At 36.6% G+C, this 23753-nt stretch overlaps 1 protein-coding gene across 7 annotated transcripts in view; it reads right to left on the reverse strand.

Moving 5' to 3' along the window:
• The window catches only part of CDH13 (cadherin 13), a 460421-nt gene that overhangs the window by 125625 nt on the left and 311043 nt on the right, over nt 1-23753 (reverse strand). For all 7 annotated transcript variants that reach the window (XM_065028885.1, XM_005504744.3, XM_065028884.1 and 4 more), the window contains one exon: nt 16330-16508. In XM_065028885.1, the coding sequence (XP_064884957.1) occupies nt 16330-16508 (179 nt within the window). The remainder of the gene's footprint in view (nt 1-16329; nt 16509-23753) is intronic.

A 23753-nucleotide genomic window follows, 5' to 3' on the forward strand; every position in this document is an offset into this window, starting at 1 on the left:
GTGTGGCCAAACACACAAGCAGAGGAATAAATCAGTGTGCCACCAGCGCAGGAGTCTGTGGTCCTCCAAGGAGACAATTACACATGTGAAAGATTGTTTCCAGAGATGGATTACCCAGAAAAAGGTAGATGTGCAGCCAGGCCATTTGAGGTTTTCCCTACTGCAGGAAAGGACTGAACAAAGAGATAAATCTGAGTTGTGCTTTTCTTGATCAGTCTCTGCCAACATCAGCATGCAATTTACTGGAGAATTTTGGAAAAGAAACACAAAAAAATTGATGGTTCTGCATTAGCTGTGTCCCAGCCTAGCAACTTGAGAAGAGCATTCAACAACAACAACAAAATGGAATGCGAACAGCAAGCAGTTGTGCTTATGTTACTTAAGAACCAGATGGATGCAGACAGTGGCAAGAGAAGTGCTCATGAATCTTTTACAAGTAGACAAGAAACAAAGCCATGAATTATGTGACTGGTTCAGGCTCTTTGGAGATGAAGCATTGTCTTTGATCTGGAAGGATGTTGTTATTCTTTTCTGCTATGACAGAGACTGTGACTAGATAATACAATCCATGTACCACAGAAATAAAATCTTTGCATCCTTCAGTTAAAGATGTACACTAAGCTAAAAACCAAAAGGAAGAAGAAACTCCTAGAATTATTTTCAACTTTCATGTGACTGAGATTTCGAATACACATAATTGTACCTCTCCAGGTGTTTGTACAAAAGTAAAAATCCACACCGCAGCATTTCAGAGAGAGGAAATGATCATGCCAAATAGATTTTGTCCTGGGGTCTCTTTTTTCCCCAAGCTTTTCCAGGCTGCTTTTTTTGCAGTAGTTGATCAGAGTAGTCACCCCACCATTCTGCGAGGAGGCTGCTTCTACTGTGTCATGTTTTTAAGCATATTCTGGCTCACCATATATCAGCAGAGAGAAACAGGAATTTGTAATAGACTATGCAACATGTCAAAGGTCCAAACTGCCCTTTCCTCATTGAGTATACAGGAGCGTATCTTGATCAAAAGCCTAAAATAGGCACTGTGAATCCCTTCACAGATTCTTCAATAACTTGTATTTGCTGCTCGTTTTCTTCTGCACTCATTACTTTCACCTAGAATTCTTACAAGAGCAACAATTCTTCCCTTAACCTTTACCTTCTATTTGCACTAGATTCCTTTTTCACCTACAAGTCATAAATCAGCTACCATATCTTCAAGTGGCTACCGTTATGTCCATATATGAATAGGAAATATATTGATATGCAAAATGCTATAACACACTTTTCCAGTTTCCTCCAATATTTATCACTGAGTGAAAAATATGTTTAAAGTTATATAAAATATTCTAGTATGTTTTCCACAGTGCATTATGTGATTTGTTTTGAAGATACTGTCTATTATTTACTGTGATGGGCTGTATAGAAAATAGTAAAGTGTTTAGAAAGTTACTTTTCTCACTACTATTTATCAAAACTTAGAATATTCTGTTTGATCCATTACACTTATCAATAATAGTCTGAATTATACTATATAATTCATCTTCCCTGGATAGGATTGGAAAAGACAGGCTTTACTCCAACGAAAGCAAAAGGCATCTTCTGCTTATCCATTTCCTCAAAATGTCATCTAAATTCTTAATTTATATTCCAAAGTCTATGTCAGTTTTCTGTCTTCCATCTTCATGAAACAAAAATTACCTACTACTTTCTGTCATTACAGGGATGAAAAAAGAAAAACATATCTTGCTTTATCTACTGGAAACTAATATAACTCAGTTTAATTTAAATCCCATCTCTTCAAGTAGGAGTAACTTACCAAGTCACTAAGATCAAATCATCAAATCCCTTTGCCTCCCAAAAATAACATTGACATGTCAGATCATGTAATCAAATCCTCTTTGCCTCATATGGAGGCTGATAAACTAAATATGATATATGAACTACGGGGAAAAAATAACAAGCTGATGCATCGATGCTAGTGGAAAGTGCATACAAGACAGAAGTTTCTATTAGAACTTGTTGAATCTATGTATTCATTATTCTGGTCCTTCTACCTGGGAGGAGACAAGACTTGCTTGACAGCTGAAAATAAATTCAGCTCATTTACACAGCCTCAAATCTTGACTTAGTTCTCTAAAGAATACACCGTATCAAGTTGTGAGCCTCCAGTTTTGTAGCTGCTTTAGTAAAAGTCTGATCTAATTGTACCTACACCTTTCCATGCGGTGCAATTGACCTTTCATGCTCCGATACAAGAGCTACAACACAATCATGAAATTCCATGTCCCATTATCAATTAAATGCAAGCCAGTTAAGCCAGTTTTAAAATATCTTTCAAAGAACTCTCAATGAAAAAAAAAAAAAGGTACATGTATATACTTACATAGATTTACATATATAGAAATCTATATGTATTTAAGCAGCTCACAATTACTAATTCAAGGATCCCTGTTAGTCAAGAAATTTCAAGTCCTCCCTACTTTCAATGTAACCAAAGAACTGAATTTTAAAGAATTCCTGCTACCTGAATACAGTTCTTAGTGAAAAATCATCCATTCCTTAACAAATTATGCAAAATGGAAAAACCACTGCAGGCTTGAGGCTACTGCTAGGGGAATTTGCTACTGCATAAGAAACAAATCTCTTTTCTTATTCTCTGGGGAAGAAGGGCCATATTGTTGGCGATGACATAGTGCTGAGGGCATTTTTTAGAAGGTGGAAGGTGCCTTCCACTGTATCATTCTCCACTCAGGAGGAAATCAATGCGCTTTACAGAGCCAGAGCCATGTACAGTGAATTCCGAGTGGCAGTATGATCTGAGATACATTACAGCTGCTACCCAGCAAGGTAAAAGTGTTTTGCCAACTTTATCTGCTGTTCTGCTTCTGGAAGAAACAGAGTGTAACTCTTGAAGCTTCGTTCAGTTTGTTTGTTTGTTTTGAAGGGGTACTGCAAATTTTGGTGCAGCATTGTTAAATGCCATCTCTATATTGGGTTTCTAAATAAGACTCCAGGCACCTGTTTGAAAGAAGGAACAATTTATATTAATAAAGCTATGTATGGATGTAGGGGAGGGAATTACCAAAGCAGCTGAGCTAAAAAATGGCTCATCATTGCTGAAAACGGCTTTGCTTCTTGTTCCTCTGCTTAGCCATGTGGTTCCATCCCAGTGACAGTTCTGGGAGACACCAGACATTTCTATTAATCAGTTCAGCTCAGCACCCCAGTGAACTTCTCTTGCTGGATCAGTAAACTAGATAGATGTATGGTGGAATCTAGCATTAAGATAGTGTCAGGATAGCATTCCTCCTGAAGCATAAGAACGGATCAGGTAAGTGGCTGGGGGGGAAGTCACATCACCCTTTCGTAAGGGAGACTCGACCGAACAGCATAACCTGCCTTGCCATGAACTCTTGGTACACACACAGCCAAAACCAAACTAACTCATAACAGTTTCTACAACCTTCTGATTGGACTTAGACCTTTTCAGTTCTCATAGCAAAAGACAGGCTTGAAAAAAGCAAATCCTGTGTTGAAGTGCTGGAATTTTCTAACTGAACCACACTTCTTGCTTTTCTGAACCTCTTACAACCATCTCTTTAGCCACACTGCTAAAAGCAATGCTTTTACCTATTGTTCTCTGAAAATGCTACCTTTACAAGTGGAGCGACAATAGTGTACAGAGCCTGGTGATTATTTTTCTTTTAAGGCCGGAACATGATGCCTTAATGTTATAATCAGGCTGTGGTGAGAAGTCAAGAGCAGAGCAAAAAGCCCTGTTACCTCTAATTCCCTTGTTCAGCTGTACAGCTGCCCTGGACCTGCTGTAAAGTTGGCCACAAGAATCAATGGAGATAACTTTCAGTCACCTCAAGAAAGCCTTAATCAGGTCTTTATGACTAGCAGCACAGATTTTACTGTCTCTTTCTTGTATTCTCAAACATATAATCACATTAGTGGAAATCTCCAGATTTCTAGATATTAGAGGCACACTTTTGACAAATTCCCCTGAAAAACTCTCTCGTTTCAGTACTTACCATTTATCACTCATCATTCATTTAAAAGGCAGAAATCCTCTAGGGAAACTGATCTCCATACACTTTAGCTCATCTGTAAGTTTTGTATTTTATCAAGGATACATTAACAAAAGTACAGAGAAATCTCTAAGACAACAGAAATTAGGGTAATGAAAGATAATGCAGGCAACAGGATTTCTGTCACTTCTCACAGGTGAGACAACGTTCCACGTCTCAGAGCAACATTTTTCCTTAAGTCACTCTTTCTGCCAAAGAGTTTCATGCACACGGTTAAATAATAGTGCTGAAGTAAATGTGAAAGTAGCAACTGCTTCAATCTTGTAATTTTTCTTAGAAACTTGCATATTCTTTTTATTATTAAACAGACCTTTTTCCTTTCTAACGTGCAACTTCCACTGCACTGTTACCTGGATAGCTATTTAGAGCTGCACTCCCGTACGTTCACTGTCTGGTGAAGGCTGAATCAGGTGTCAAAAAGCCGAACCAGACATAATTCAGAAGTGAGGTATTAGGCCGAACACTTTTATTTCATCCCTTGTAGGCTGGGTCACTCTGTCTCAAGTGCAGAAAGCCGCCATCTGTGATGGCCATGGCATAACTACCATCGGCCTCTGTGATATTTAGATTAAGATATTAATAGGAGAAACTCCTCTTATAGGAGGTCTGAAAGCTGAAAATGAAAGTATATTGGAAGAAAATTTAATTAGGATCTTTTAGTTCATTGGAAGACTGTGGAATGACTGTAAATGAACTTGCAGGGCTATAGAGACTTGTATGTCCTATAAAGATATGGCTCCATAACTTCCCTTCAACATTTTTAAAGGAAATTCAGCTATAAAAAAAAAGTGATAAACTTAAATTGAAATGGAACAGCATATCTAATTTTTACAGTCTAGTTACTGCTAATATCAAATATTCATTTCTCTCAACAAGCAGGTAACTATAGCAACAAACATAACATGGCTGTATGTAAAAGTGCTGAGGAACAAAAAATAAAAAGGTAAAAACCTTTATGTTTACCTCAGCTTTTACATTTTTTTAACCTTCTTTAGAATTATCAGTGCAGCTGCCAACTATTTAAAATATCTGCAAGTGATTAATTTATTAAAATATTATGGAGACACAACATCTTCTGTACACATACAATGGGAAGAATCCCATTCCTTTCTGAAAACTGCAATCAAAAATAATTTCCAATTAAAATACTTTCTGACAAGAAGAAGAAAATTAATTTAAATTTTAGCTCTAGGACGAAAGGAGCACGAGCAACGTCATGTTTCATTTTCTTCAGCCTGTCACTTCAATTCTCTTTTGCGGAGGACTTATTTTCAGATGATATAATTACAATCCTGAAATGACAGTTTTAAATATACATGACAGATGTTTATTAAATTGAAATACATTTGGAATAAAATTTACTTCCGCTCCTCTTCGCTGCAGAAGCGAAGGCCAGATTCTCGGGCCTCTTTTCTGTTGTAATCCCTTAAAGTTGCAATATGTTCATGATTGTCTGGGGAATTATCCCCTGTTTCGAACACTGTGATTCTATCAGCACTACTACACATTTCATCAGTAGCATCTATGTTGCCTGACCCATCTAAGTGTGCTTCCAAATTTTATGCAAGGCAACATCCTAGTATAAATACTATAAAGAAAAACCAAGGTGGCAAGGCTATTCAATTCTTATGTTGAAAATAACAGCTCATCTAAGGCAGGTTGCGGTCCAGTATTCTAAAAATCATGAATGAACAGTATCGGGCAACATGGTCTGAAGTCATCTTAGTTGCTTGTCAAAACAGAAAAGTCAACATTCATAAAACTGCTTCATGGTCCCATCAACCCACAAGGCAGAATTCATATTTTAGATGGAGGTATCTATTTGAAGATGGTGGTATAATATGGCACAAACTTAAAGTGTTTACAAATCACTCTTCTGAGTGAGCAATATCTTCCCTTAAGAGTGATTTATATATGGTCTTGAAGGAGTCAGCTTATACTTGTTCTGCAGGGAGAATGATGCTTTATGGATTTCCTCTCAAGGAAACTGAGTTTGCCTTAGAAAAAAAAAAAGTCCATGCCACAGGACAGAGCAAATTAAAGTTGTCAAAACCAAACTGCAAAAAGTAACCAGCAACACAGAATTATATGCATAAATGATGGCATTTTGATCACTGACAGACAATTCAGTGATCCTCCAGCAACGAAAAAAAGAAAAAAAAAAAAAAAACATCAATCATTTAGGGAACTTCCATAGCCATATCAAAAAAGTATATAATGTACATAAAGACAAGGCTAGCCCTTCTGTGGTAAATTGAACTTCTTTAATTCTACAGTAATCAACTACATGATTGAGTTGCTTCATTTATGCTTTAGATTTTGAGCTTCTGAAATGTTTATATCTACATAATATGGATGTAATATCCACATTTACAACTAAAAACAGATTCAAAGGCTGCCACTAGTCCCTGTGGGATGTTCCAGTTATATTTTAATTAAGATTTCAATTTTCATACTTTGCTCAATATATGAAAATTTTAAAAGGCAAAAAGTTACATGAATGTATTACAAGTGAAACACTAGCAGATTCTCCAGTCCAAAAGAGAAGCAGAGGAGAATTTCATTAACATGACTCTTTACATGTATATGTGCTTAATTCAACAGTTTTTCCATCTCCAGGTCTCTGCAAAGGGATGTTCCTTCAGGATATTTCTCTATATTTACCCATGTTTACCTGTTCCAAGAACTAAATGCTATATTAGACCCAATATATCAACATTATTCACATTCTGCCTTCACAGATTACCTTTTAATTGATTTCCTGAGCATACAAACAGAAAACTAAAAACTAATCTTATTCATGTAGCCTGAGGTTTGGTGTGTGTTTGTTTTAAACTTGAATGGAGTTTTATATAGCTCTATAGTGCAGACTGAGGACTATGGGATTTGGACACAACTAAATAGAGGAAAGCAACCTAATGTTTCACAGAAGCCAAAAGAATACAATTACACTGAAAGTAAAAGTTCAGAATAAACCAGCCCACATTTTAATTCATATTATTGTAGTTAGATACTCCAGCACAAAGAATAGATAGAGTTAGGCAGAATTGGGAGAGAATTTTCTCACTGATGGCATTAAGATAAGATCTCCTACAAATCAGCATAGTTTAAATAATTTTTGCTACATGCACTGTAAAAATAGAAAGTCAGAAGAAAACACGAAAGATAAAAGAAAGGGAAAATGAAATGAGAAAGATGAATTGTTATCTGATTGGCATTTGGGGAATCCAAAGTAATGTACCATCAATGCCAGAGGAATTATCCCACGATAAGGGCACAGAGAAATCTGAATGATACTGGTAGAACACTAAAAGTAACCCTATATGTACTTGACAAACCTATATATATATCTAAAAGAGTTAAGGAAGCTTTATAGCTATTCTTTTTTCCTTTTTGATATTAAACATTAATCTAAGGGTCTTCTTCATTTTCTCTTGGGAAGATGACCAGTCTGTAGTCCCGATTTCTGGCACTGGGTAAATCTCTCCCTTGCCAAGAGAGCATAGAGATGCACGTATGTTGGGTGAATTTCCAACACCATTAGGGTGAGGTGGTCATTACAGTCACAAGTATGTAAGTATGGATTTGATACTGCTCTTGATTAAAGAGATAGTTGTTAATTACTTGGTTTCCAAAGCTTTATAGTATTTCAAGGAAAGACTAACAATTGATTTTCATATTGAAACACACAAAACTGTCTCCTGAAGCATCTGTGGGATAACTCTTGTAGAGTCCCAAGTACTCTGAGCTGCAACTCCAACATATCTAAGCAATTATTCCTATATTGACTTGGAAATAACTCCAGTTGCTTTTTGGTACTAACTCTACTTGATTGATGCTGGTTGCAAACTGACTGCTTCCAGATGTTTTCCTTTTAAGACAGAAAATTCACAAAGTTTTTTTTTCAATAATAAACTGCTGTACATCCTTAACACTTCTGTAACAAGGAGTTTGCCTTATCCAGACAGCAAAAGTTGTTTGGAAGATAGGGATATCTAAAAAAAAGCGGGGGGGGGGGAGGGATGTGTTTGGATTAATCAATAGAGACTTCTACCTTTTGTAGGCTTATCTCTTGATCCTAAAAAAGGATTAAAAAAAAAAAAAATAGGCATTGAGAATCTTTCAGATTTTTCTCACCTTTTGACCCTTCCAATCCTCTTTCTCCCTAACTGAAATCATTGCCCCAGGTATCTACGAAGTGCAAGGTATCTTCCATTTAGTGACCATCATACTAGCAGAATATGTGCCAGCATTTAGTAATTAACCAGCTCTCTCTGCAAAATCTGCACAGATTCACAGATTTTGTTTTAAGTATACCACTTCTTTAGCCTCTTAGACAGTCATTTGTCACAGTGGGATTTTAACATCAAAAAGTCCATAGAGCTAATATTCCTTTCAACTTTTTAAATATAGAAACTCTGGCCAAAAAAAGATAACATTTCAGTTGTCAGCCTCTATTAAGAGTATATTGGCAGCTGATACCATGCTTTGTGTCACTCTTAGTGTCTTGATGGTATTTTTTTAAATCTCTCTGCAATACATCAATGAAAGAGAAACTCATGATGTTCAAATGAGTGACATGTCTAAAGCATCAGCAAACTATCTACCATAGGAACTACTGATACCAAAACTCCTAACCCAAAGCATGAGAGGGAGAATACACTATTTCCCTGTGGAGCTACAGAGAACCACAAGTTTAAAAAAATTATATTCACATCTTCTTGTAAAAAAATAGGAGATTTTCCAAAAAGTAAGCTATGACAGGAATATATATTTTAAAATGACACTTGGAGTCATCCATAGTTGAGAATAACCTGTTTTTCATCCTACAGTAGATAACATACTAAGGAAAGAAGAGCTAGCAGCCTATCTGAGAAATACACCCAAGATCTTCATGAAGAGCTGGGAATGCTCTTTTCTCTTCCCCCAGTATCAGTGAAAGCAAGTAGAAAAATATTCTTCAAGAGACAGCCTGAGATTTCACACGGTTCATCTGCACAGAGGAGGGAAACTTGTCCCCACGGAAGCTCTGCCTGTTAAGCGGTTATTTATTTATCCCACCTGCAATCTACAGTTTAAGAAGCTGAAGTAGTATATACAGCGATTTCCCCCATTTATATTGGATGAAGTTGTAAAGGAGCAGCTACACGTGGACAGTAGCTTGTTCAGTGAACCTTTCCTTTACGAAGAAAGTGACTGTGTTTGCCCACACCATGGTTTTATTTTATTCACAGGTAGGATTCTTACATGTTGTGCTTATTGTTGTCATTTATCTGCCTTGTGATCTTGATATTATATTCACTGTCCAGAAGGAGTCAGTAATATTGTGCTGAAATGGTTGCCTGCGAGGTTCCCAATGTGATACATTCATCCCTCACAGATTTTTATAGAAAAGAAAATCTCATCACTATTATTGTCAGATAATTTTCTGTGTTTTTCTTTTTAACCCAAAATCTGACTATCAAACTATGTGTTGAACTAAACGAAAGTAGAAACAGATCGTAACAATGTAATGAAAGATTTGCAGAAATTCTACTGCTACAGCTTTTTTTTTTTTGTTTTAAATGAACAATGTTTTCGTGCTCTGGTAATGGGAATATTTACTATTCCCAACCTGAATGATACTACTTATATTTTCATGTATAATTTTTATTTTTATTTACCTCTTTTGCACAGCCTCTCCCAAGATTTAAGAATGGCTTAATGAGCTTTCTCATCAAAAACATAATGGGAACCAAACAAAGAATACATCTAGTAAAATGAGATTCTAACTGAAGACATTTAAGACCAAATGCTGGAAAGTTCATCATAAACTTAACTTCAAATATGTGTTTACATCTCACAAGCACTTTCCATCTCTTTGTCCATCTGTTGATAAATTAGCATTATAACCAGCAGCTTTCTTCTCCACATGTTTCTACTTTCTTAATATTTGAGATAAAACAGAGTATGGAATCATGTCTGAAAAGAGACTGAAGACCCACCACTTTTCTCTGACCAAAGACCCACTGCTCCTCATGTTTACAGGCATCAGAAACCACAGTGTAAGGAATGCATTAATCAAGGCAAAGGGGTGAATGCTTGTTTATCTTGTACTTTAAGAAAAAAATAAATATGAGGTATTGCCATATCAGTCACTAAAAAACCCCAAACCATACAAATTGAGGTCCAGCTATGGAATTTATTATATTGCAAAACAAGTTAAAGGTGTGCAAGTGGGAATTCTGTCAGAGAAGACAAGACAAAATGATACAATTATTCCAGCTCAGAGCTGATATGCTTCAAGGTATACGTTCTCCCACAATCACTGTAAATATGAATATTTTAGAGGTTAATATGAAGATCAAATGTGGAATGCATTTTCTGAAAAGATTAATATCTTTTCATTAAAAATGAGAGTGCACTGTTGGTTCAGCATTTGCATTTAGATCGAGTAAGTAATATGTGTCTTAAGCAGTCAATATACTTATCTCCAAAATGGAAAATATGTATAAAGAGGGCAGTGTCCATCTGCAGAAGTGGACAAGCTTTTTCTATTTCCTACTGCTACCCCTTCAGAGAACTTAAGCCCTATCAACAAGAACACTGTGATTTACTTATCATAGCAGAACTGGTTGCATAATGTAAAGAACACTTCCACAAGCATTCACTCCTCCGTGTGACCAGTGGATTGGCGAATATATATCGGTGAGCTGCTGTTGACTTGAAAAATTGCTAGCTACTGTACAGCCATTCATCAACGCATGGACAGGAATGGGTATCTGCGAGTTGTTATACACTGTATTTTGTTGCAGTTGTTGTTTGAAGCTTGGAGCCATCCAGTGAAGCAGGAGGCTCAGCCGGCTATTACATTATTACAAGCGGTCCACGTAAACATGAGCAGGATGGGCTAACATAACTTCAGATTTCTCAGAGTTTATGGCATTTGGTTCTCAGCTCCGTGTTTCCAACTCACAAACAAAGGGAAAGGTATATATATGATTCAAATAACGGGAGATCGATGCACCAAGATGGTTCAAATGGTTACAGAACACAGTCTCACTGGGGAACTCACTTTTAACTGACTCCAGCCCAGGGTTACTCAGAATCACAGAATACTTGAATCAGTTTACTTGAGGCGTTTAAAAACATATGTGACAACACATAGTCCAGCATGCAGCAGATATCTCAAACTATTTGTTAACTTTAATTCAAATTCAGCACAGCAGTTCCTATCTAAAGCAAAAGCATATTGCTCCTCAAACTGTGAGAAGTAAATATTTCACTTAAGCAAATGTGGCAATAGCTTTCTTGTAGTGCTTTAGTCATATAAAATTTATACAATTCACACAGTTACTTTCCTGCAGAGCAGAGGGGTCTGTAACCCCGGCAAAACAGAATTGTGGGTAAGCAGAAAAACTGATTACCAATCCATACAGGAAATTTAAGAGTTGATTCTACAAGACTACAAGCATTTTCTCCTTCTATGCACATGAGGAGCGTTATTTTTCTTTCACTGCAGCAAGTGTCACTTTGAAGTGGACTCTCCATCCCTGGAATACAAAATTCAGGACATTTCCTCAATGTTTCTTTCCTTTTTCTTTTTTTTTTCTTTTCTTCTTCTTCCCCCAACCTTTTTTTTTTTTTCTTTTTTTTCCTCTTTTTTTTTTCTTTTTTTTCTGTTGTGCTCTATGTCAGGTCATTCAGATCATACACTTTGATGGAGGGCATCCTTCTCCTCTGAATTTATGAATCAAAATGTATTCTCCAATGGATATCTGGAGGTATAATTTGCCCCCTAACACTCTTCAATCTTTATTGCTGACACATTCAAGGATGCCTAACTCCCACAAGAAAAGAAATAAAAAAAACCAACAAACCACATTAATCTTCAAAAATACGTCCTTAGCTGCCTTCTGAAAATGAAAATGGACATACTTTGAGAAATTACCTGAGCTTTGCTGCAAACCCTTAGAATCATGTACTTTTGGAAACAATTTTCAATCTGAAAAATTTATGAATAAAAATATGCTGGTATGTAACTACAAATCCTGTATGGCGCTAAGTCTTTCCTTGAAGGCATGAAGCGCTCGGCTTCCCTCAGCAGATGTCAATGGAAATCAAAAGCACTCAGCAGTTGCTGGATGTCATCTGTGGGATTCCTACACACATCTTTTCTGCACAGTGGAGAGAATGACTTTTTTTACTTAAGACTTTTGTAGGTGATATTATAGTACGGAAATAGTTTCAAAGCACGCGCTGTCACCCATCCATGTTAAATCAAACACCCGTTCAATTACTACCAAAGCTAAAAAAATAAAATAGCTAGGTTGGGGATCTGAAAGCAGAGAGGTAACCCAAAGAAAATACTGAAGACAACCTTTCTGTTTCTAGGTAGTGAAAGAAAGAAAACAACTCCAAAGAGAGAGTGATGCCATTAATATGACGTATTCCTTCTGCTGCCTTATGCACAGAAGAGCTTTGGAACAGCCTTTCAAGTAGAGGTCACTTACACCAGGCACTGTTCCCATCTCCACACCCTCAGTTTAGCAAAAGCCCTAATAAATGCCAGACACGGAAAAAGAAATTTTGAAGCCTTGCAGGAATTTAACAAAATTGTCTTTCCTTGGAGCTGATCCTAAGTAGCTAAAAGGACATGCAGATGCACAGTTTGAGGTTCACCAGCAACAAGTTAATTCTTTTTTTTCCCTTTTAAATTGTCTTATTTTTAAGAAGTGACTACTTCGAATTAACTTTTAATTCTAAATTATTACTAGAAAAAAAAAATGTTTGATTTGATTTTCATCTCCTTAAAATTAGTATTAACCTAGAGGTTTACTTATGCATGTTAAGATTTTCAAAAATAGATTCAATTGGATAGAAAAACTGATCTCTCTAGATGGTGCAACTTCATTTTACTACAGGGAAAATACCTGTATTTTGATTGTTTGCACTGAAACAAGAATTTCTGAGGCTATGCCATAGCAAATTTTCTGAAAATGTTGAAGCACAGAAAAATAATATGGACTATACAGTATGTGTAAAATCTGCAGACGCCCTGTATCTTTGGATCTCAGTATCTTTCAGTAGGCAATACCCCCAGTCCCATTTTCCCTCTGATACACACACATGAAAAAATGATACTTAAAATTAAAAACAAACAAACAAAAAGACCCAAACAATTTATATTCTGTTAACTTGTTTCCCAAAAGCATCAAGATCCAAGCAGTGGTAAAACTTACTAAAAGAGAAGGAAAATATCAGTAATTTTAATTAGTGTTTTAATTTACTTTAAAACAGTTCACATGAACCTCTGGTGTGTATACATATGATTAACAAGAAATAGTTTTCTTCCTTCTTTATGTCCATCCTATAGAAATTTTTACCTTAATTCAGCATCTTAATGGTGTCTAGGGCTCAGATAGTTCTAAATAGTACACCTAACAAGAAACAACTAAGAATAATTCACTTTTGACAGGTACTCACTTTAAAGATTTAAACAGAAAATAAACAGATCTAGAAAAGGACATAAAAATCATAGACAATTGACCCAATTTAAAGTTCAGGTAAAACCTAGGAGAAGTTGCTGGTTTGAATTGGCAGCTATGAATAATCAGACTCTGCAGGACCAATTTTTTCAGTTTCTAGAGCTGTGGAATTTGCCAGCAGAAATGCACCTTTTTGTCCAACCCCATATAAATACTATGTGTACCTTCATGAGCTTCACCCAGTTACCTGCTGACTCAGATCCCAGTCATCAAAAACAACCAGGTGAGTTGTTCAACACCTATTCTCTTTTCCAGGCAATGGCAAACATTAATGAAAAACCTCGCTGTTCCCTAGGCCTGTCTACTACAGTATGTTCTCCACTGTAACCTCATCTGGGTGTTCCTGCTCCGGCAGGGGGATTGGACTGGATGAGCTTTTGAGGTCCCTTCCAATCCCTGACATTCTGTGATTCTGTGAGATGTCAACAAAAGAAGCATAAGAAAGTAAAAGCATTCCTCTCCTCTGTTCACAAATACTGTTTCATACAGTGCTTCTCCAAACATCATATCTAGATTTTTTTATCCTCTGATGTTACATGCCTAGTAGCAAGGGTTTCAGGGGAAAAAACATTTCTTTGTCCCATGCCTCTACAATACAGTTCATAGAAGACTGTGATAAATAGCCAAAATATTTAAGATCTACAAAGGTTCTTGAGATAAAATATAATAACAATAAGGCACTAATATCAGCTGATATCCCACAGAGCAGTGGCAAATAGTGCTCCCTCCTGCCCACCAGCTCTCGAGCATACTGAAAGTCACTTCTTCAAGCACCGTGATATGCAGGTACCTTATTCCCTGAGTAGTAACTAGACAGACATTTCCTCCTCCAGATGTTACTCCCATCTCTCTCTACCTTAGGCAGACAATTCTTTTACAATAATTCAATTTCATGAGCTATATAGAAATACATAAGAGTAATTTATAAGTTTCAAGATTATGTGGGTACCCAGAATTGTTCAGAACAGGATCACAGGGCCACTTGTCTGTAAAAGCTGCTGCTTTGGTTAAAAATAGAAGTTATACATCTTTGGCCACAAATGGCTAATTCCATAGATTTAAAAAAGGAGACAGAACTACCAGTTTCTACATAAGACATACATAAGAGGGAAGAGGGAGAAGAGGCTAAACCCACAAAGATGACAAAGCATCTCATGAAGAAATGGAAAACAATACTTTTTATCAAGCATTTCACCTGACAAGACAATATTAGATTGGATTTTAACTGCAGATAATGCTTGTTTTTAGTGTTAAGATTTTACACAGCCCTACATTTTGGCTCATAAAACACACAGTATTTGCAGCAGCAACAAAAATTACATTGCAGTTTCAACAAGACTGCAGATTGCCATGTCACCTTCAAAGTAAAGGTATTGAATTTACTATTATTAAAAATCATGAGGAATTCAGATCTTACTGTCAGGATATACTACCCAGCTGTAATATCCATTCGATTGAGGCCAAACTTCTTGTATGGACAGCATCATTATTTCATGAATCACCAGTGACCTTTGGAAGATACTAGGAAAAGCAGGCATGTTCATTCCCTTCTATTGATTTTCTAATTTTGAGTAAATTGGTTTAATCTGGGGAGCGGTTATCTATTAGGAATAAAACTGACTTTAGAAAACAGCGTAAAGCTTTTGAACTGAAACAATGAATTTAGAAGCAAAACTTGAGGCAAAAAGGTAGTGATTATATACATCTTAACTTGGGCGTGATTCTGTGGGCAGCCACACAAGTGTGACAGAATTGGAACCTCTCTAAACTGAAGTGGTATGGGCACCATTTTCATTTTGTTAAAATGAAAAATAACATGCTGGATTTGAAACATTGGACAGTCCTGAATCTTAGAAAGACAAATTCAGTAAATCAGAAAAAGAAAGAAGAACATTTTGGTTGTCTCCAGGAACCTAAGAGCTCACAGGGCTATGTAACTGAAGGAAATGGAGATTATAGAGTAACTGTTTAAGTCATCCTTGTATTGGTGCCCAGTTCTCATATTTTCTGATAACTAGATCTTTGTCTTAACAGATTTGCTCTACTTTATTATCTTCTGAACATGAAATGATCATATGTAAGCCTTCTTTGCTGTCAATTTATGCTCTCATAATGTTAGTGATCTACATCTACTAGTGATCTAGTAAACAGATTTTAGTACGATGGTAATCCACCTTAAAATTACATACAGACTACCCATCCCTTTACTATTCCTTTTTTCTACTTTCATTTTTTTCCCTATAGGATACCAAGTTAATTAGTCTATTAAATCCATTCAACATAAAGAAATTTCTAGAAAAGGATTTAAAGCACCAAACTGTACAAAGCTCATAGCAAGCTGTATGTACAACTAGGTTTGGGGCTTTTTCCACCTCCAAACCATTTATTGGTAACTCTAAGTTGAATTCCACTTATTCCAGAGATCTTTGCTCTCACCATCCAACACTAAATGTCTTGCCCAGTAATTATGAACTGCTAGATTTATAAATATTGATCTATCCAGTTTAAGGACTCAACAGTTTTAACTTTACGACAGCATTTAGCTTCTTAAGCCCAACCAATAAATAAACAGAACTTTTAAGAGGTTCCTTAAAGTTGAACCTCTGAATCCCCACCCCCACAATCCTCTGAACCTCTTTTCACATCACAGAAGAAGACTATAGGCACAAACATTAAAATGTCAGACAGGCAACAGGAAAATGTTCACTTACCTCACGATCCAAAAGCACAGGTGACACCACTGTAACGATATCTCCCTTTTCTGGGTCAATGTAGAACATATTTGGAGATGGTTTGGTAGGTGTCTGTTTGAGGATGTTGTACCGCAGAAGAGCGTTGTCTGTGCTGGAGTCGTCAGCGTCAAACGCCGTCATACGCATCACAGTCGTTCCTAAGGGAAACACGGACAGACAACGGAACACAGTTACCAAGACCATGTGAAATTCTGCTGCTGCATGTGAGCACCAGGTGGGTATAATACATCATTATCTCATCAAGGCCACTAAGTAGCTTCACCTGATATTTACTCTGTACTTGTATTTGTGTTATTTTCACTTGCTACTGAGCCAACAAAAAACTAGTGTTTCTGGTTTGCAGTACACATATGATTCTAGCATAAGTTCCCCATATTTGAATGCTTTGTTTCCATTCAGATTAATTGGTTTTCACTAAATGAACTACAGGCATATCTTTTTCACTTAAAATTCTACAAGTAGAACATCTACAGGATATTTATAATGAAGATGACAATGCTGAAATAAGAAAGATCTTTGTTTTCACTTTAAAGTCTTGTACAGTTTCAGAATGGTTGAACATTCTAATTTCTGTCAGTAAGAAACTTTGTAATGATTAAAGCCTACATTATTATAATTTCAATTTGTACAAATTTATGTGCTTTTTATCAGCCTCAATTGGAAAGAAAAAAAAAAGCACCTCTATTGCCAGGCTATGCTTCAAGTGACAAAGGCTTTTTTTTTTTTAACATACAAATGCTATAACATACTGTTCTGCTACAGAGTGCAATAAGGTAAATGCTCTTGACTGTACAGATTCCTAAATGATGTACAGAAGAAAAAACTCTTCTTCTAAATCACAGTTACTACAGGGAGGACTGAGATGCTGCCAGTTCTCTCCTTAGCTGGTGGAACACGTACCCCCGCATCACAGGATCAAGTGTTTTCCTTTCCCTTAGACACACACACCAGAGCAGTGGAACCATTTTATCTAATGTGTGAACTGCAACATCACAGTTATTTATAATTCTTTGTCAGAGATTATTTCTTATGTGGTGTCTAACCCTTTATTTTTCCCTATAGGCCTTTGGTGGGCAAGTATCATTTTAAAATATGCTGATGAAAAACACTTCAAATACAACGTTTTCATTTCTTAACAGATCTGTAAGACCATATATAATCTGTTCTCAGTGTGAACACAACCGTAAGTGACTAAAATCTTCTGGTACAGACAAAACCTAAGACATTACATTGGAAGAACCTGCAGAACAGAAATATATATCACCCATGTACAATGATAAACAGTAGTTTTATATGCTTTGTGAAGGTCTTGAAGCACAGAACACTTAAAACTCAAATAAACAACAAACAAATAAAAACAAACCCAGCTTCACTTATAGCCTGACATAACAACTGCCTGGTTCACTGCTAAACAAACACGACTGCCTTGTTTAGATATGTTTCTTATTTTTTTCCTGTTTTTTCTTTTGCTGTACTTCCCAGAGTACAAAGTATTGCCTCTTGTTGTAGTGACCTTGAATATAAGCTCTCAAACGTTTTTCTTCATTGCTACTTCAGGCAAAGTTACCCCCTTGAGAAAAATAACAGAGATCTGACAGCATGTTGGTTTTATTCACCAGTGATTAAAGGTCAGACAGCTCAAAAAGAAGCTTACCACTGGATACCATGCCATGTTTTCCAATATTACAAGATGATCCTAGCCCTGATATTTTCACCTACTTTGTTTGAGACTTCTTCAGAAGAAAAAAGAGCAGCTTTCTTGTTTTGAAAAATGAAGATTCACCCTCTTTTCACAAGTACAACACAATGTGTTATTTTTTAGATATATATCACATTTCAAGGAGATTATTTATATTCATATTAGATAATGTGTTTCATGAAGATCTCCTAAGCTACAAGACTTCAGTGAAATAATGAGAATTAAGGCAAATCTTCAAGAATGACCAAGTAGAAGTGAAATTCAATGGGTTTCGGTACGCAACTCTCTCCATAAAAATACAATACTCCAGTACTTTAGACTGTATTTTAAATGAATATACAGTTGCTGCCATTATTAATCTATTAGAGGAGTTCACGCTCAGCATAGATTTAGAAACTGATTAAAATATATTCTCAGGTAGTATTTATATAGTCACCCTATACAGCCCCACTGAAATATTCCTGATGATAAGAATGTGAAGGCACTTGTAGATGTTAAGATCTGACGTAAACCCCCGAATCTCTAGTTACTCTGGCATAAAACTGGCTTAATACAACAGCTGAATATGATTCTGATTTGTCAGCTGCAGTTCTTTAACCTTTCAACTCACTGGACATTTTCTTGTTCCGTACAATCATTCCTCTGGTGCATACGGATAAGCAATTCCAGTAACCCAGAAGAGCAGATTTGACATTCATTTTGCATAGAGATGCTAGCTCTAGGAGCAAAGCTGTAGAAAATTAGATCCATTTGTTTCTGTGCTGCTGCTGTCAAAAGTTTTGAGATATCGGATTTTAGCTACTATCAAAGTGGCATTTACATTTAAGTAAATGTTAGTCTATTCTCATGAGTTAATAAAACAGATGTAAAAACACACATTAAATTTGCAGTTGTCTTTAGATGTCATTATGCATTAATATAGTCTATATAGGTTTCTACTGGTTTCTGTTCATGTAAATCAATACAGAAAACTAATCTTTCTAAACATCACCTATATGCTCGCATTGCTACAACAACCACAGGAGCTGCTGAACACTACGTCTGAAAACAAAACCGAAGCCGTTGTACTGAGCTGAACGTTAGTGCCGGACTTCTGCAACCATCCTGAGAATGGCTTGTCCTATGGCACTTATCCCTTTATGCTCCTGTGCTCACAAACAGGTTTGCAAACTAACCAGAGTTCAATGCTGTCTGTTCCTTTCAAAGCACAGTAGTATCTCCACACCTGGAGTATTGTGTTCAGTTCTGGGCCCCTCAGTTCAGGAAAGACATTGAAGTGCTGGAGCGGGTCCAGAGAAGAGCAACACGACTGGTGAAGGGACTTGAACATAAGACCTATGAGGAGAGGCTGAGGGAGCTGGGGTTGTTTAGTCTGGAGAAGAGGAGGCTTAGAGGTGACCTCATCACACTCTATAACTACCTGAAGGGAAGTTATAGCCAGGTGGGGATTGGTCTCTTCTCCCAGGCAGTTAGCAATAGGACAAGGGGGCATGGGCTTAAACTCTACCAGGGGAAATTTAGGCTGGATATTAGAAAGAAATTCTTTACAGAGAGAGTGATCAGGCATTGGAATGGCCTGCCCAGGGAGGTAGTGGACTCGCCGTCCCTGGAGGTTTTTAAACTGAGATTGGACATGGCACTTAGTGCCATGATCTAGTAAACGGACTAGAGTTGGACCAAGGGTTGGACTCGATGATCTCTGAGGTCTCTTCCAACCGAGTCGATTCTGTGATTCTGTGATTCTGTGATTCTGTGATCTTCTATGTTTTATTCCATTAAAACAAAACAAACAAGGCCCCCTACACAGGGGAAAAAAAAAATAGAATGGGCTATTATTTGTGAATGATGCCTCAAAAACCACAATAGCTGTAAACCAGCAGCTAAAATACATTCTGGGAACCTTTTGGAGACATCCGATAATGACATTTCCAAGGAAGAACTTTCCTGTCCTAGTTGAGGTGTTCACAGAGAGAACAGACATGACCACACATTTGGGACTGGACCATCACAAAAGACAATGTTTATAGAGATCTCTTTCCTAAAAATACAGTGATACAATTTTATATTTTACATCTTGTCCAAAAGAGTTTAATTCAAGACGCATGCTTCTTCAGTATTACCCCTTCATCATAAAGTTTTATTCTTCATAAAAGATTCATTTCCCCAGACCCATAAACTGACTACTTCTAATTCAGTGTCATTTTATAAATACTTCCTTTCCTGGCATCAATCACATGCAGCTGGCTTTCAAACCACAAAACAACAGCTTGCTACATTATCATGTTAAACAATATATATTAACTTATCAAGCTGAGGAAGAAATGTCTGCAAAATCAGCAACTTTATAGTTCTGCTGATGATGTGCAGATACTCATTGAGGAAGTCTCTCAGTAAAGGTATAGTTATGGCTCAGTATATTTCAGTATTCATGGTTTATTTGTCACACCTTCTGGGCAGTTTCTCTATTACCATAATCACTCAAAACCTCTACTTGCACCTCCCAAAGTTCCTCATTGATCAGACTTATATCCCACCAGCCAAGCCGTTGCTCCAGAGGCTGCGGATCTTAATCTGCTGATTGCTCATTTGGCCTGTAAGTTGGATTGGAAATATTGGCAAAAAAACTCTCCTTAGGCATTAAGAAGTAAAACACAATGCTTGCAGAATTTCGTGGTGATTGGAGCAGATGGTTCCTTGGGAAAAGCTATTTGGCATTTCGTTATTTACCTCTTAATAACCTTTCTATTAACTTTTTTTTTTTCTTTTTCCCTTTTTCCTCTCTCTCAAGACTACAAAAGAACATGGCGAACAGTTCAGCTGGCAGATGAGATGACTTCTAACCTCCCATCCCTTTTATTTATTTATCATATTCAGCCGCTGGCTTAACAAAAATGACTGGTATGTAGTGGAAGTGAGGCCTATTTCTGGCTTGATTAAACATGAACAAATATCTTAAGCCTAAAGTCTTAAAATATGACTGACTTTGAATCTAATATTAAGATACTATCCAGTTTAAGGACTCAACAGTTTTAACTTTATGACAGCTACAGTGCTCAAAAACTTCACACTGGAATTTTCTCGCATTATTTTCAATCTTTTTGTGAGTCTCCAGTGTATGTTGAAGATGCTAAATATTTTCTACAACTGCTACAGAAAGGGAAGGGATTACTTTTCTAATTAAAGTGACTGGATTGCTGAGTTTTATTCCTATCTTTTTCATAAGTTCAGATGTATCACCATACATTGATAATAATCAGTTGCACAATGGTATACTTTCAAAAAGTAAAGCTATTTTAACCCAAGAAGGAGAAAAAAGAATGAAAAATGGGATGAAAAAGGAAGAAATCGAGAGGGTTGCCTATATCTCTAGAGAACATTAAATCCATTGCTACAGGAAAAAAAAAATACACCAACTTTCAGAAAATGGAGGAAAGGAATATACTGTTCTGACTACTGTGCTCATTGTAACTAATTACATGTTTGACTGTCATTTTGCACTTTAAAGACAACAAGCCCCAGGGAAACAAAACAAATATAAGAAAAAAGGTCTATTACAGCTCCAATCAAGTGCATTTGAATTGCAACTACAGTTATTAACTTATGCGTGTTATTAAAAACTTGAAGGCCAACAGAGAAGACATTTAGTAAGAATTAATGAGTTCAGTCTTAGCATATTGTGTATTTGTATAGGGCAATAATTTTCAACCCTGCAGGACTTTTACACATTTTCTATTTACATGTCTGGCAAATTCAGGATATGTGTATACTTTTAAAAGTAGAGTTTAGATAGCATCACTGGGCATGCCAAAGTATTACAGTCAGCATGAGTGGAGAGATGCAGCCGTGAACCGGCAATCGTAGAATGAATAATAAACAAACTTCTGTTGAAACACAAAAGAAACTTCAGTAATGTTAAGCAGAGATGAAGACCTATTAAGAAATGCCACTATCTATAGAGAGATAATGCAGTCAGAAAACATATAAATTGAATAAGAAAGAATGGTACATTCCCAGTTGAACATTATGACAGAACAGTAAGGATGTATGGGCAGGTCAGCCATACTAGCAATACTAGTATTTAACCTTTTTTCTCATCAGTAGCACAGCTGTTTTAGTAGAATAAATTAGTCAGTGCTGGGATTTCTTGAGAATGAGTTATATACAGTATGGTCCCTGGTCATGCTGTAGGATAGAGCGTCACATGACTGAAAACAACGTTAAGAGTTTTGAGGTATCTGCTGCTCCAGGCAAGACACTGATCTAAGAAATGTCAGTAAATAAATTTGCATTACTTGAGTTTATGTGACGTGGATGCTACTTTGACATATTGTGCTTTGTCTGTAGTGTTATGAATATTTCTTTCTTTAGTGTAAAAATTTGGGGTAAAAACAGTGAAAATTATTAGCCTCACTGACAATTCCCAAATCATGCATATATTACCAGTACATACCAGGTTATGAGATTTTGTGGTAGCATATGTATAATGAAACTTGTGCTCTACTGTGTGAAAACACAAGAAATAATGAAGTAAATGAAAAAAAGCATTATTTATCCTTTCATAATATTAAGGTCACCACTCAATGGTCCCCAATTGGGATGACATTTTAGACACTGTGCAGGCTTCCCACACACACACAAATTGCATGTAGTCTTTGCATTTGTCTGATAGAGTAGAGATAGCATGAAATAGGCAGTTGCATGAGGAGTAAAATTGAGGAAGTTTCATTTCCTATCTGGTATTGTCCAAAGGCTCATCTCCTGGATAGACAACGTGATGTCTTAGAGGGGTTAAACTCAGTCATTCTCTTAGCAGGACCATTAACAAGATCTTTTTCTCCTCCTGTATTTTCATGAGACTTGCATGAATTTAAAGTACTCCTTCAGACAACTTTACCCCCATGAGAAAATTAGTGGAAACTGAGTGATGAGTTCAAAAGTTTTGAGGGACAGACTGCCAAACAGATGGGTAGAAGCACATTTGAAAGTTAACTTATTCAGATGGCTTCTTGTTTTTATGTGCCAGTTACTTTTCATCACATATTTATATTCAAACTCAAAACCAAAAGCTATTCCCAAGCAGTCAGTCCATCAAGGGAAAGCAATAGGCTGGTTTTTCTCTATGCCAACTGTACTACTTTCAAGCTTCCCCCTTGTCTGAACATATACAGGTATAGAAGTAACAACAGAAACCTTGACATGCAGTGACATAGCTATTAAAAGCTTTTATGTAAGAGGAACAGGGCTGGTTGGTGGAAATGCTCTCCTGTATTTCAGAGTACATGTCAAACTCCTCAACTTAAAAAAAAAAAAATAAAAAAAAAATATATATACACACATAAATAAATAAATTCACATTTAAAAAGTAAAAGGGTTTAATATTTTAACACACAAGGTTCCTGAGAATGAAAGTGCTGTGATGTGTTCCTAAACCAAGTTTATCCTTTCTTAAATGTGAATATAAACCTTCAGACAATAGGAACCGGGGAAATAGTAGAGGAGAGGAACAGTGACTGCTCTGCTGCTGTTAGAAGCTCCTCACCAAATTATACCTACTATAACTCCATTTTCCCTTAAACAGTTCACCAAGTTCTATTTGACATCATTGTGATCTTGTCAGGAAATACGTCTGCCTTGCTTAGACAGGGGGAAGTCTTCACACTTGTTTGCTTACAGCCTTCAGATG

This window comes from Columba livia, chromosome 13 (genome assembly GCF_036013475.1).
Source record: "Columba livia isolate bColLiv1 breed racing homer chromosome 13, bColLiv1.pat.W.v2, whole genome shotgun sequence".
In the NCBI taxonomy this organism is placed as follows: Eukaryota; Metazoa; Chordata; class Aves; order Columbiformes; family Columbidae; genus Columba; species Columba livia.